The sequence below is a fragment of the Zerene cesonia genome, chromosome 25, assembly GCF_012273895.1.
Source record: "Zerene cesonia ecotype Mississippi chromosome 25, Zerene_cesonia_1.1, whole genome shotgun sequence".
NCBI classification, from domain to species: Eukaryota; Metazoa; Arthropoda; class Insecta; order Lepidoptera; family Pieridae; genus Zerene; species Zerene cesonia.
Genome location: NC_052126.1, coordinates 3,623,510 through 3,639,549, shown reverse-complemented (window position 1 = coordinate 3,639,549; position 16,040 = coordinate 3,623,510). Strand labels below are relative to the sequence as shown.

Here is a 16,040-nt window from a genome sequence, read left to right as displayed (position 1 = left end):
CATAATGCATAAAATCTATATGAAACCACATAAATATCTCATAACATTACACTCAAAATATAGCATACAAGCTCTAAATTATTAAAGCAAACATATTGCAAGTATCATAACATCTCGATCACGTGTTATTTTTCGCAATCGACGCGATGCCAGCGTACTCGATCGTAGAAGGATTTGCTATAAATTATTTCACTTTTACGACAAATCTAACTCGGAATTTCTCTGAATTTAGTTCATCCTGTTAATCCTTTTACTTCTAAATTGTCTTTTTTCCGCTTTACTAGTTAAAGGAAGAAAACTTACTTGAACATACTAAAATATGTTATTAATATTATCTTAAGAACGATATTTTCTACTCCGATACAGAACAGCAGTTGTAAAAGAAATTTTCAGTTACTTATGTAATAAACATATTGTGGTCATAAAAAATATTATGATCTCAATTTTTACTTTCTTTTTATTTCATTGGTATGCATTAGTAATCCAATCTTGAAATTAGTTATCAGAAGTCATTTGCCCGTATAGCAAATGTTGTAAATACATAAAAACTTAAGGATTTTATATCATTAAGATAATCACTGCAGCGGATTTTATTATAAGAAGTTATGATAACACAAGGATTGCACAATTTCATGGAAGAATAACGATAAATTCGCATCGCATCGCTTGTCTGTAGCTACGAAATAAAACGATTGTAATTAATAATTATTTTTAACAAAAACTATTACTATGAGAACTACATCATATTAAAATGGGATCACGTGGCATGTACCAGCTCAAAAAAATAAGAATTATAAAAATCTGTTCATGCAGTAAAATGGAATGAGGTATTAAACTCATATAAAATTGATAACGTCTTTCTTTGTTTAAAAACATTTAAAAGATAAAAAAAATAAATAAAAGACATAACGACACAAATTACGCCCCCATAAGTTTTCGAGAATACAATACAAAAATCAAATAAAATTTAGTACCAAATTTACTAAATTTTACGAAGACATTCTATTAAGAAAATAATAAAACTATGGTATTTGAGAAACTGAAATCCGTTTAACGCATACAACAATAAACCGCATTGTCTAAGATATTTCCCCCAACAAGCTTTTTGTAATTAAAGTAAATATAGAAACCAATAAGCTAAAGTCTAGACTTGGTTATGAAAGCTGCTTACGTCTAGACGAACCAGCAGTAAGTCATAGTACAGCAACTTAGCACCCAGTTTGTATTCAAATATAATTAACATAATTAATCATTGGAAATGCTTTGACTGTGTGTTCTCGTTGAAACAATAAAGCCTTTATTATATTATAATACTAATATTATAAATGCGAAAGTTTGTAAGGATGTGTGTGTGTGTGTGTGTTTGTTACTATTTGACGCAAAAACTACTGAATAAACTGCTGGACAAATGGAATAACATATAGGCAACTTTTTATCCCGATATTCCTACGGGATACGGACTTACGCGGGTTACCACGGGGCGCAGCTAGTATTATAATAAATTCAATGTAATAATATCTTAATTTAGAGAGCATGTTTTTTATTTGAGGCATATTAGGTATGCTATTTTTTATCTCCACCGCATGTTGTAACTTTCTTTCAAAACTCATGAAATTGCTTTTGAATACATTTACTTTATTGATTCTATGACGGTATACTCAGTTAACAAACGGAATATATTATTTAAATTTCCCACGTTAGAACAGATATATCTTACGAAGAAAAAATTATAATGTATTAAAAAAGTCCTTAATTCAACTTTATTTAATTTGGGAATAGATTATACTTCCTCCTATGTATTGGATTAGTTTGTATGTAAGCGACCTAAATGTTTTCAGTTTGACATTGTTATTATCTTCTAATGTTAATTAATTAATTAACTTCTTTTGATAATTTTATATTTTATAGTTTGATCTATGTTAAGTATACTTTTATATTACATATGACCAACTGTAATACTAGCATTCTGGTAAATAATATGATTATTATGATTATAAATATAATTATAGACAACGATATCATTAAACCTCTTTATCTATATAAATTAAAATGAATCGCCAAATGTGTTGCTAAGCAACACATTTGTAAATCTTCTAGTATATAGTATACAAAAAGAACCACTATTTGATGATTATTTACAATATCTAGTAATATTGTATAGTTCTTTAAATAATCTTTTTATAATAATCAGAATGTAATCACATAAAATACAAGTTTCTTTACGGGATGTCCTGAGTACTTGCGACGGGGAAAACCTAGATCTTTAGCATTTCTACATGTGAGGGGTTATTTTAACAGGTTTTGGGTTTATCCCCGTTAAGGTCTGATATAATGAATACAAAAAGTTTAGCGTTAAAGGTAAATTGTTTGTTGTTGAAACTTATTCTGTATCTCTGATTGTATTAATAATACGAAAAATTATTTATTGTTTTATAACAATAAATGATTAATCCCTACTAATATTAGTATTTTCGTGTGTTTGATTTTACGCGAGTATAATGCATCTAGAAATTAAAAACTTTTCAAAGCGTCAGTCTCTCCGTGACCACGCTCGCTGTAAAATGTTTGAAACGTCGGATTAATAATATAATGAATAAATCGCGTTTAAAATTAAATTAAAGTTTTTAATCCCTACTAATATTATATGTATATGCAAAAAATTAACTCAGTGTGTCTTCTATACGTCTAATCCACTAAATCGATGTTTTTATCTGGGAAATATCACAGGAACGGTACATAATACTTGACTTCTATAAAAAATACAAAATACAGAAGATAAATAAATAATAAATAAATAAATTCTGGTACTATCTTCTACATAGCGCCTATCACACACGTATCTAGACCGACGAAAAATGCTCTTCTCTTTACCTTATTTTACATTTCCTTCATCGCGGTAATGAAGAAATATATTCCAGCTCATTCCGTCGGTATAATGTATGGCAAATTTGGCTCGCAATCTCACAAAATTCCTTTTTTAGCATTTTATCGCGTAATGAAAGAACTTGCTAGTAACTTTTAACTTCTGTGCGTTTTACACGAGATTACGTAGGGCTGTGTTCTTGTAGGTTTTTCTTTTTAGTGTTTGGCGTGAAAATTTGTTGACTAGTAACAATTTTGAACGGTTCAAGTACATGCGTTTAATATGTTTCTCATCGTAGGTCGCAAAGGAATAACTCGCAAATATTGAAATAATATTTTTTTGTACATTTAACCAGTCCGGAAAAATACAAAAATATCAAGCTATGTATGTAACGATATTGAATACCTTAGGGATCTTAATTGTTTTGCCTAAACTTGCACCACATATATTTCTAAGTTAGTAGCATTATTATTATGTTATTTCTATTTTTTACGACTTATAGGACGCTAGATACCATAAACAGCTTAATAGTTTGTTGTTTGTCTAATGACAACTGGAATAACACATAGGCAGTTTAAGAGTACAAACTCTTCACACAAACCACACATACAAGTGTTTGGTTGAACGCGCTGATCTAAAGAACTGCTAATACGAATAGAATGTCTCCTTTTGTGGTGGATAATACGTCGAGGAAAGCTATATATTCTATAATACATGGTCAATATGAATGGAGCAGCAATGAAAAATGTTACATGGGTCAGCTGTTGAACATTTAAGCCCCGTTACGACATCAGATCGGAAACATTTTTAATCTACGATATCGCAGCTTAACCTTTCATCTTTCAACTAGCATGAATTCTAATTTCCCAGGATATCGAACACAGATTGCTGGCAATGTTACAAGTTTGCTTGTCCAACTTTATTTGGCCCTAGTACAAATCTAGGCAGGACTTAGCCCGTTTCCAGGCCACTGGACTATCGAAATAAGACGGATTTCATATGCACGTGATTGTATTTGGAAATGGAACAATATTAAATCATCAATTAACAACATTTTGATTTATATAATTTAATTAAAAATTAATGGACAAAATGTATGCGCGCCTTACTTTTGAATGGATCCACCAAATCGGATGCTTATTTATATGTTATAAGGACAAGGATGTTTAAAAGAAAAAAAATATATATATATCAAACAGACGTTTAACTCAAGAGCGCGAGATAGGTTTAGATAAATTTCAATAAGAGACTGATATTTTAAGAGATAAAAGTGTTTATTTTACACGAAGCTTTAAACACATTTCACATGTAGATGATTTACCACACAAACCATATGGTTTTACATAAATAGACTTCACAATTAATCGAACATTTCGTCCTTTACATGGCAAATATCATTAACGTTATTAACAAAAAAAATGTAAACGTATAAAAATAAATACATTTCACGCTTATTTTTGTTCCGTATAAATATTTTTTTCAGCTAACGTTGCGTGCGTGATGCGTGAAATATATCTACTTGTATACTTTATACGACATTGTTAGGTATATATAAATAATATGTGACGTTATAAGATCTATAGTGTTCATTGAAATCTATTTGCATATTTTTAAATATAGCCAACAAAACACCAGTATACAAACAAAGTGTCTTTTAAACATGGTGTTAATTATTATTATGATAATTTATTTGAATAATCTACACTAATCTTATTCAAGGTAAAGGTTTCTTTGTAATCTCTAAAATACTACAACAATGAAATCTTTATTGACATGACGTGTGTATTATATTTTATTTCTGTGTTTTAAACGTCCTATTAATATTATTACATTTGAGTTACGAAATATAGGAAAAACAATATGAAATTAATAATAGCTGGCCCAGAATGGATCAGATTAGCTAGTAATAGAGGGACAATGAAAGCTTTAACGGAAGCCTTTGTCGGAAGACAATCTGAATAAAGTTTTGCCGATCTAATAGATAAAGATTATATTATTAGTTCGAAACAAGAAAAAAATATAATAATATATAGGATATATACCTATCTAAATATAATTTAACTACGTGTCCTGTTTGTCTGCGATGGACTGCTAAACTACTCAACTAATTCAAATCAAATTTGAACAACATGTGCAGTTTGATCCAACTTAAAAATTAGGAAATTTACATTATACCAATTACGATTCATCACTAACCGGGCGGTGCAGATAGTAAATAAAAAAGACTAATGTCAAAGGCGTGTAGTATCTATGTTATAAATTAAAGTTAGTTCCTTCTTTTTGCAGTCAGTTATATTTCATTTCATTTTTTACGCTTAACACCACAGTTGGCAAATTTTTTTAAAGATATTTCTACATTACATTCTCCATTAAAAAATAAATATAAGTGCATAGTTCTTTAATTATTAGGATAAAGTAAATTTGATTTCTTGCCTTAGACTAGATTAACTTTGATCATTAACCTTGTCGGTTTTTTATTGTGGCGCAATAATCAAATGATACAAAAACTGCTTAAATGACTGTGTTAAAATTTAGTATGCAAATAGAATTACAAATAAGCTCAAGATAATATATAAGAAGTTATACTAAAATACTTACATACGCTAACAGCTAACGCCAAGAACAGAACGCTTTTCCCCAATATATGACACATGTTGATTAATTCTGAAACAATAAATTCATTATTTCATTTATTTTCATAAACAATGCAAGTTGAACCCAGAACTCACGTAACATATACGAAACTGGGTTTCCGTCGCGGTTTCGCACATTTAGGCCATTAAAAATAGACAGTTTTGAGTTTTTACCCGTTTCTTGTGGGATTTCCAGGATCAAAAAACAATTAAACTCTATATGTCTACATTTCATGCAAATCGGTTGAGTAAGTTTAGGCATGAGTTAGAAATAGACAGTCAGACACAGGTAATTTAGACGAGAAAGGGAACTATACCGGAAAACCTCACAGATACACTATTGTTTCGTTTGACTGCGGGACCGAAGCCGCGGCTGGAGACTAGTTAGAAATAAAAAAAATAATTATACGATAATCACGCACTTGCTTTTAGTTGTATACTTGAAAATCATTATTTTCCTATAATAGAATATATTCAGATTGTTTTATTCAGATTATATATTCAGATTCCTATAATAGATATCAATCAACAAATTATAATTTTTTCATTAATCAAAACCTAAATAACACATATATCATAAAAAAATCATAATATCGTACATGAAATATTAATAAAATTAATAATTTGTCAAAAAATTTGATCTATTAAAATTTCACCATCTAAACAAAATCAAATATTTTAGAAGGAGCATATCTAACCAATGGTACATTATGTATTTGAATCTATAAGTTATCCTTTAATAAATACTGCTACACATATTCCAATACCATTAAATACATAAACATGCACACGTCATGGACAATAATTACGATAGACAACACTAATTTAATATAATGACTCGCGTCATCACCCCCGATGCTATAATCTGTTCCAATAGGACGGGCGATGCTAGTGACGTAATATCGGTCTTCAACGAATATGAGCTTATTTTGACCTTGAGAAGGTCAATATCTAGAGGTGAAAGCATTGTAAAAGGGTAGCGAACGTGACCTTGATATTAACCAAGCGTGAGCGTAGAAGCGAGGAGTCCTAGAATTCCTACAGGGAATAGCAAGACAAACTTGGTCTAGCACAAGGCCTTAATACTTGACAGAAGATTAGCTACTTCTATAAAGAAACTTAATCAGTGAATCTTGGTGGCTAAGTGGTGAGAACCTCGGACTTCAAATCGATAAGTCGGGGTTCGAGATCGGGAGAGCGTGAGGAAATAAATAGATATTTCAATTAATCTGCACATGTGAATGACATCACCACTACTCAAAACAAGTCAACAAAACAAAAAGTCAAACAAAAATTCGACGACATGTGACATCTGCACATCTGCCACTGCACTTGGCCAGCGTGGTGGATCCTGGCCTGAACCCTCATAGGAGGTTGTGTCCCAGCAGTGGCAACATATGGGGTGTCACCCCATATGTTGCCACTCATCATCATTATCACCCCAGGGGTGATAATGATGATGAATCACTGAATCAGGTATGAGCAGAGGCGATGTCAAATACATTCCACAAGGGGACACGATCACTTCACACTTAATTTTTAATTATATTGTTTTGGCTAGTTGAATGGAAGGGAAAGACAAATTACCGGAGAACAATTATATGATTCAATGCCTGCTAAGTTTTGACCTTTTAGGATTTCTATCACTATTGTGACTCTTCCTACCTTAAAATATATAATGAAGGATTCACACATAAAACATACGCAAATTGTTGTTATAAATAGAAAGTCCCATATAAAATATCCATATATAAGGCTGATCACCTACTTGTCCAAAAAAAAATCGATCAGTGAAACAGATGTATATCATCTGCCCCATACCCCACTAGGGGACACGGGACTTCACTTTTACCAAAACGACGTAAGATTCGCAATTCGTAGGACTTTTCGTCTTGTCTTTATCTGTATGTTCAGATCGTAAACTCAAAAATTTGCTATAGTTACATTAATAAGCTCAATATAGTACTTATAAATAAAATCACCATAATATGGTATATTTTCCCTCATTAACCATATCCAAATATAGCACTCCCGTTGCATACAACAGTTCTCCAGTCACTCGAGCATCAGACATTAATTATTATTATTACCCAGCCATAAAAAGTGCTGAAATCGCAAGTACTTATTATCAGTGCGATTCGCTCCACTTAAATTAAACGGTTAATACTTAGCGTGAAGACCTCTATCCCATATGGTTGACTTTGTATATACATTATATGTATTACGCGTTAAAGCGACTTCATATAGTCTTCATTGAAAATCTAACGCATAACTTTCAGATATATAATAATACATCACAAATGATATGATAATATACTACTAATACTCAAGAACTAACCACTAGAATAAGATATTTATTGCTAGAATTTTGTGCAAGGCTTCGCCATTAAGACTAGCAGTTAACTAATTCTAATTTATTAAATACTATACGATACATTTATATTATATAATATTCTAATTTGGTAGTATAACTAACTATTTCAATAATTCAAAAATAACTAGAATTACCATTGCAAATTAAAGATAGTCAATAACATATGTAAATAAATTGAGAATGTCGTCACAAAAACAAAAGTCACATGATTGAGATGCATCGTGTTCCGTTGAATGACCTCGCGTCTTATTCCGGAAATTTCCTTTTTATTTTATTATGCATTATAAATAAATAAATTTGTCTTTTCGATCATAGCCATTAAAATATGACTATTAAATAATATTGTTGGATTATATTGCATATCATTGCATTTTTTAAGTAATTTGAAGGACTAAAAATGCTGTTAAGATAACATGTAAATAATGATTAATTGAAGGGATTTGGCATTTTGTGTAGAAACTCTAAACAAAAGTAAGAAATATAATAAATTACACACACTTTAAAATTTATTTCCCTTTTTTCTAGATCCTTGCAATAAAATTGCATTTTCATATCATACCATAAATCACTACAAAGCTATGTTTGCTCTACTAATCCACAATGAGCATTTATTGATTAGAGTCACGTTGAATACATTAAGTATCATTTTATGGTTAATTATGCGCAATAACCAGGATATTAATTTCAATAGCCGCGACATTTTAATACATTACATGAGTTATTTTATTAGATATTGACATTATCTTCCATTAGAATATGTAATTATATCAGTGCGTTTAAATTAAAGTAAATCGTGATGAATATACTCATATTAATTATGATTTAAATAATTATGTTTCTGAATGTATAATATTAATTAAAATCTGCACTCCTAACAAGCGACGTTTTATATCAAAATAACTGTTGTCATTTTGACAACCTTACAGTTGTCATATTGTTTCGAAATTTTTGCATTTCTTGTAAAAAGTTACTAGAAACACCAATTTTTTTAAAATGAATCGTTCTGAAACCTTCAAACGTCACAAACAAAAACGACATCGTTTCGAAATCGCAGCAATATCTCGTTTGTGAACAGAATATTCCCGCAACATTGCTCGAACATGTTACGTCAAATGACTAAGTGTGTCAATGACGTTCAATTTATTCGGATTTACGTTATCAGATTGTATTATTTTGTACACATCAATTAAGCAGAATATGCCTTTTTCTAATAAAAATAATTAACTAGACGATAAAAGTTACTTACGATTTGTGGTTTTTATGCGTGTTCCTGATTTTTAATGGATTATTCTATAATGATGATACGTTTTTTTTTAACTAAGCATTACATGTTAGCTAGAATGATTCCACGGTATACAATTTGTATATGAAGATTATTGAATAGATATTCTTATCATAATATTTTACAAGTAAGTATACAAATATCGGTATAATCGAGGTTCTAAATAGTCTTTAATGAAAAGTCACGGTCAATCATTGAAGGTCAAGCATCATTTTTAATGAATTAATAATAATAAATATATAGTTATCATTTGTATTTTACTCTTGTTTTTTTTCTTCAATTTAAAATCTTCTTACTTAAGCAAAAATTTTTAGTTTATTTTTTTATGACAGCTTGTTACATATGAATACAATCCCTACTAATATCCCTTATCCCTTCTACTATGAATGCTCTACTTTGGCATCTATCTGTCTCTTCTTCGCGCATAATCCACTGAACCGATTTGGATAAAATTTGCTCCAGACAAGTACTACGTGGAAAACTCCGTGACTATCCGTTTCCTCATATCGTTTACCTCACTAGGCGGGTGAAGCCGCGGTATAAAGCTAGTAAAGTACGAAGATAGCAAGTTATTTGTGATCATTCACCATCTGTCTAACCTAACCAAACAGCCTTTATTGATACAATCACAACAATAATTGCTTCCTTTAACTATTCGCATTGTAATTTGTACGACCCATGTGAACTTTCAATACTGTCAACGATTCTGAGAAGCTCTTCAGCGCATCTGACAGTTTTGCTTTTAATATGTTAAAACATGCAAAAGAACAGCGCTTTTTTCTACACTTTTGTTAAACTAGCTGATCGGGGTTTGTTTTAACTTGGTAAATTTTTATTTGAAGATAATTTAAAAAATACGAGGTGTTAAGATATAAATCAGTAAAGATTTAAAAGTATTCTAATTGTTAATTTACAATCTATGTATATGCGAAAGTCAAAAAAAAAATCAATTCTATATTATGTTTAACTACCCTAGTAATTTATGGTACGGCTTGATTTAGCTCAAAGAAAAAGAGAAAATGAAGCGTATTTGGTTTGGGATACCACCGACAGAAGTGATGACTACACAGATTAGTAATATGTACTACACCGTATGCGTGGCGCCGTAACGCCTTACGTAACGGAGCGGTGTACCCTCTTATAAGAAGGTATCACTTCAAAGTATTAATGAGAAAAAAGGTTTGAATAATTGCAGTTTTCAATTAAATTTATACAGTTTATATTTTGATAAACATTTAATGCATATTATTATTCTGATCTTACGAACAATGAAAATATTTTTTATTATTTAGTATATTAATAAATTTAATATATTTTATTCCTAAAGAAATGACGGACCCTTTAATCTTCATATATATATATGACAACAATTTTTTAATACATTGTCTAGTGTATGTTTTACGCTAAGCTTATTGTTCATTTTGAAAAGCGGTCAATAACACTCGCTGTGACATAATCGTGATGTTTCAGTTTACGCGAGGTTTACGTTTATTACTATGCGTATGCATTTTGTTTTTACAAAATTTAAAACAACTGTTCGTTGTAAAACACTTATTTCGTAACTGCGAGTTAAACTAGTTCAGTTATCGTCGGATATATATCATATTTATTACTGAGGATTCGTAAACATTGTAAACTATAAGGCCCATTTTTCGAAACAAGATATCCTATATAATATTTATTTCACTTCGAATGAGTTGATTTTTTAGTGTCGATTGATCGAATTATTAAAAAGAAAAGTCTCGGCAATATTGTTCTGGAACAAAAAGAAAAATGTCTAAGAAAAATGTTCGTTTTTTTAATCAACTTTCCCAAAACAAAGGAAGGATTCAATTTGTTTTTTTTTCTTATTCTCTAAAGCTCGATGGATTTTAACCGATTTACTTTATTCTTTGTTTGATTTTAATTTTTTTTTTTCACCATACAATCTGGAGTGATACTGCCTCCGCTGTAAGGTTGGTCACCCTTCTTTGTAGACATTATTTATTCCACAAACTTATAATAAAAACTTTAACTTAACCTTTGAATATTATCAATATACCCTCGTAGTTTAAACTCAATTAATTCATATACACAGTGTACAGACGAGACGGGAATATTAAATAACTGCTTACGTATTTGATCGTCAAATCGTACATCCTTATTTTCAAAGATATGAAATGCTTTGCTAAATACCGACAATCATTGACTTAACATTGATATTGTAACACAGAATCATTTAAGACAAATTAAGAATTCTCGAAATAAAGAAATGTAATTTGAACATTAAAGCAAAATTAATAAAATATTTACACATTTTTACATTTGTTTATTTTCCCTTTATTACAGAAATTTGTGATTGCCACGTGAATATCACAAATGAAACCTCCTTGAAAATATATTCGCTAATAGAAATACTCCGATCAAGCACAGAGACTTGAAGCTATTAGAACCCATTAAATTTTAGTCAGGACTAATGCACAAAAGACTAGAATCTGTATTAATGTCCATATAACATTTACGCTAAGTTCATATAAAATAAGTTTGAAAACAAATGCAAATTTTCGGTTGCGAAGTCACCACAATATACATATTATGGTTTGCGAAGTTTTCATAGTTTTTTTTTGTTTACGTGGTGAAATAAAGGCATTTATTGTATTATTGTGGTAGATAAGGTAATAGAGTAAAAGGGTCACTTAGTAAATCTTCTGCACCACTCATATTAATCCAAAACGCTAGGACATTAGGACATTACGAGTGTACTAGCTTTTAGATAAGAATAATCGTACACTCTCTTCTGAACGTCCTCAAATCATAACCGTTTGAAAACACAAGAAGTTTCCAGAAATTGTACTCGAAAGACCCGATTAATAATTAAAAGGAAGATACTTGCTTAACAAAGGTAGATGCATTCAATGACAAATTAAATTCTAAAGGCATGCTGCCGGTTGCCATGATAATGCCCTTCATAATAATGGTTTGTTATAATTGAGTTTGATAAACAATGAGTAATATTCGGTTCTTGTCTATGACAAGGTTCGTTTCAAGGCAAATATTGTGATGCTCCAAAAATAATGTAAGACCTTGTATTATTTAGTTTTTTTGATAAGGATATTTTAAAACATAACCTTAAGTGATAGGTTTTCTCTTTTTATACTCATTATTATTATGCCTAATTTTAAAATAATTTAATGTTTACGATACTCGCAAATATTATGTTTACACGATAATATAATCTTAAGATATTTAATACTGTTTGTTTATTACAAACACTACCTGGGGAGGGGGCGGGGCCGGGATAGCATAGTTTATCGTAAAAGTTAAAATGGGCTAAACAATTTCAAACATGTGAGAATTTCTTAATAGATAACCTAATCGGGGTTATTAGAGAATGAGGATTCTAACCTACAAATAAACAATATTTGAAATAACGAGCTCTAACGAAAGACATATTTCTATGAGTGTCTTAAAGAGAAATTGTCATAAAATCTAATAAAATTAAAAAAGGTCTAGGCAGCTAATTTATCCGGATATAAACAAAAATAATTTTCCATTACAAGTACTCTCTAGACATCGATATTATGGTACATAATAAGGCATAAATAAAAAAAAAACTGCTATTGGGGTCACGTATACCTATTTTTTTCCCGCCGCATCACCATGGCAACCCACGATCAAACTGTCAGTGAATACAAATTAGTCTCGTACATTATATAATTGTTTGGAATAATAGCAGGATATCTAAATCACGTGGTGAGGAGGAACCACTTCAAGGCCAAGTTGAAGGAGGTCAGGGCAGGCTAGATGATGTTTTGAGTGATGCAATATATTTGCCATGAGTTAGATGTATGATGTTTGAACTGCTCTTTAAAAATCATTTTGTTGAAATTTTAAAAAGTTTTTTTTTGTCTTTGAACTTGTGGTAAGCGATCACCACCGCACCATTGACAGAGGTAAGTGCATCTACGAATGCGAAAGGATTGACGACAGAAAAGAAGGAATGTACTGGAAAGGGTGAGGAAAAGGTAAAACTTTTTTTTTTAATTGAGCTACTACAATGTGTGTACCCGATATTTACACTGATATTAATATGAAAAGAGGTAATGACACATTATAATACCTGTATTATTTTGAATAATGATCTTTTAAAAATTATTTTCTACGGTGCGCGTAACATTTTAAAAACAAAACGTCATTAGGTGAATGCACGGAAAATTGCTTTTTTACCTCGATACTCGATTGTTATGCATATTGCCATAAATAAAATACTGAATTGAATTATAATGCATTATATTTCTCGGTGTCTTCATTAGAAATTTCTTCATTTTTATAATCTGTGCTCATTTTGGCGCCAATCACATTTGAAATCGTGAAATGGCGCGCGAATTTTGCCCGCTGATAGTAACATACATACAGGGCGGACGAGTCTTTACTTTTTTAAATAAATATCGCATGAGTCATAGCGGCTATCCCAGACATTCTTTATCAAGATTAATAGGTAGAAAGATCGTTATTTTTTACTCTAATTGAATGTACGGTCAGCATCGCATATCTGACGTCATCCACCACAGACAGACAAAATTAAAAATATAATAAAACTGTATTTCTTCGCATGCGAAAACACACATTTTTACACAAATAAATCTTCAGATTTACATTGGATTGTCCTCATGCTAAGCGTTAAACTTTATTACTTTTTCGAAAGACCTTGATAATACCTTAATTAGTCATAAATAATTACGTGATGACTTAACTTGTTAATACTTATGTTAAATGTATAAATATTAGTTTTTAAGGATGTCCGACCAAAAAAATTTCACTCATTCAACCGCATTATGCAGCAAAATATTTAAAAAGTCATGAATATACGTCATCGTTAATTCAAGGTCTAATTTCAATATTTAACTTCAGGAACTTGATTTCTTTTTATTTAAACAACAATAGAAGCACTCACATACGTTATCAAATAAATATTTGAATTTTTTCGCAATAAAATATTATGAGAAATAAAATATGCAACAATCATGCTGACCGTACTTTAATATTGTCGGGTAACAAAAGGGCAAGGCGACCGGATCTCTATGGGAAAATGCACATTTAATAAACATGTAGGTAGTGAAAGTTAATTTGCATTCCTTTATTTACAGAATAATTATTTCGTGATCAATAACCGTTTATTTAACTATATTTACTCGGTCGGATCGGTCAAATGGTAACATTGCACTACAAAAATACCTATATCATATATCTTTTAACATTCTTGTATATAGTCACACAAAATTTATTAAGACTCATTAGTTTACTAAAGAAACACGTGACTTTTATATAATACCATATATCGGCCCAAATACTAGGCCCTTAATGTAAGTTATGTAAATAATTACGTAACTCCACTAAACTAATTTGTAGGGCCAATATTATATAATGTTGTTTGTAAACAATAATATATGTGAGAAAGAATTAAGTTAGTTCAAGGGAATCGTTGTATCGATAAGAAGATTTATCATATCTACTTGTATAGCAGAGGTTATGTTTATATTTTAATCTTGAACATTTCCTCATATATTTATAGTATTGAATTATTCCTGATAAGAGATTTATAAATACTGAACTCACGAACCTATATTTTTGTACATTGAATAATCGTTAATCAATCTCAAATACACAAATAAAAGCTCTTAACAATACTTCGTTTTTTGCACACACCGTAAAGAAAATTAACCTCAGTACAAACCAAGTTTTTATCAACATTTAAATCAACAATATTGAATGGGATGCGATGCTGTCATCATTAAAAAAACACTGCTTTACATTGTGTAAATCTTGAGATTTCCCGGAGCAAAATAAAAAAAAATATTAATACAAAAATACAGTCGTTATCACTAATGGCATTTGCACGTGATTTTTGCATTAAAATATTGCAAATTAGGTAGCACTCGTGTATTAAGATATATAAATGTACGATAAATAAATCTATAAAATTTATAATTTGCGTGTTATTATTAAATCATAGATAGGGCATTTTTTAGAGGTTCAAGGTTCGAGGTTGCTTACTCGTGCTTCCTCCAATAGTAAGCTTTAACTTACAGTTGCTGTTAAGAACCAATTAAACAGAAACTGTCTCTGTAATTTGTACTGATATTTTACATAAACTTTTTTTTCTTAGGTATTTTGTTTTTTTTTATTTTTTTTTTTTTTTATGTCATAGTCGGCAATGGAGCTGGTCGGTCGCCTGATGGTAAGCGCTACCACCGCCCATGAACATTTGGAGAGGTGTAAGGTCGATAGCAGACCTTACGCTTCTTCAAATGGATTGCCGACTTCAAATGGGAAAGGGATTAGGAAAGGATTGACGAGAGGAATAAAGGAAAGGACAGGGAAGGGTAGGAAAAAGGATATGTTTGGTGCCAAATAAAGATATCTATGTATATGTCTGACTAGCACAAAACTTAATTAAATTTGATGAAGGAAATCATTGTGACAAACTGATATATCCAATAAGCAAAAACGAGTGACCCGAGAAAGGTTAGTTTTAATCTCTGAAATCCCACGGGAGGTGGAACTATTTGGGGAAATCCGAACAGACAATTTATAATTTCCATTTAAAAGGCGAGCTAAGTCGCGGGCGGGATGCTAGTACAAAATATTTAATACTGAAATTTGTCCCCAATTTACTATGTAAAATATGAAAATCGAATTGAAATTTGCAGAGATGTTGGCGGACAAACGAAAAGTTTGCTTTTTGTACCAACTATCGTTCAGCTGAGCTAGACATAGCGGAGACGGTGGCCGTGTGGAGAATAAATTATTTATACAACCAATAAAAAACGAAACAATTATGGAATTGTATATATTTTTTTATATTAATGATTAATACCTCGTATTATCTAAGGAATATAAGTAAAAGAA

The 16,040-nt window shown here is 30.6% G+C and overlaps 1 protein-coding gene across 2 annotated transcripts in view; it reads right to left on the bottom strand.

Moving 5' to 3' along the window:
- Positions 1 to 16,040, bottom strand: part of LOC119836696 (laccase-4-like) — a 70,522-nt gene that overhangs the window by 28,400 nt on the left and 26,082 nt on the right. For both annotated transcript variants that reach the window (XM_038362117.1, XM_038362116.1), the window contains exon 2: positions 5,462 to 5,527. In XM_038362117.1, coding sequence (XP_038218045.1) covers positions 5,462 to 5,516 — 55 coding nt within the window. In that variant the 5' untranslated portion in view covers positions 5,517 to 5,527. The remainder of the gene's footprint in view (positions 1 to 5,461; positions 5,528 to 16,040) is intronic.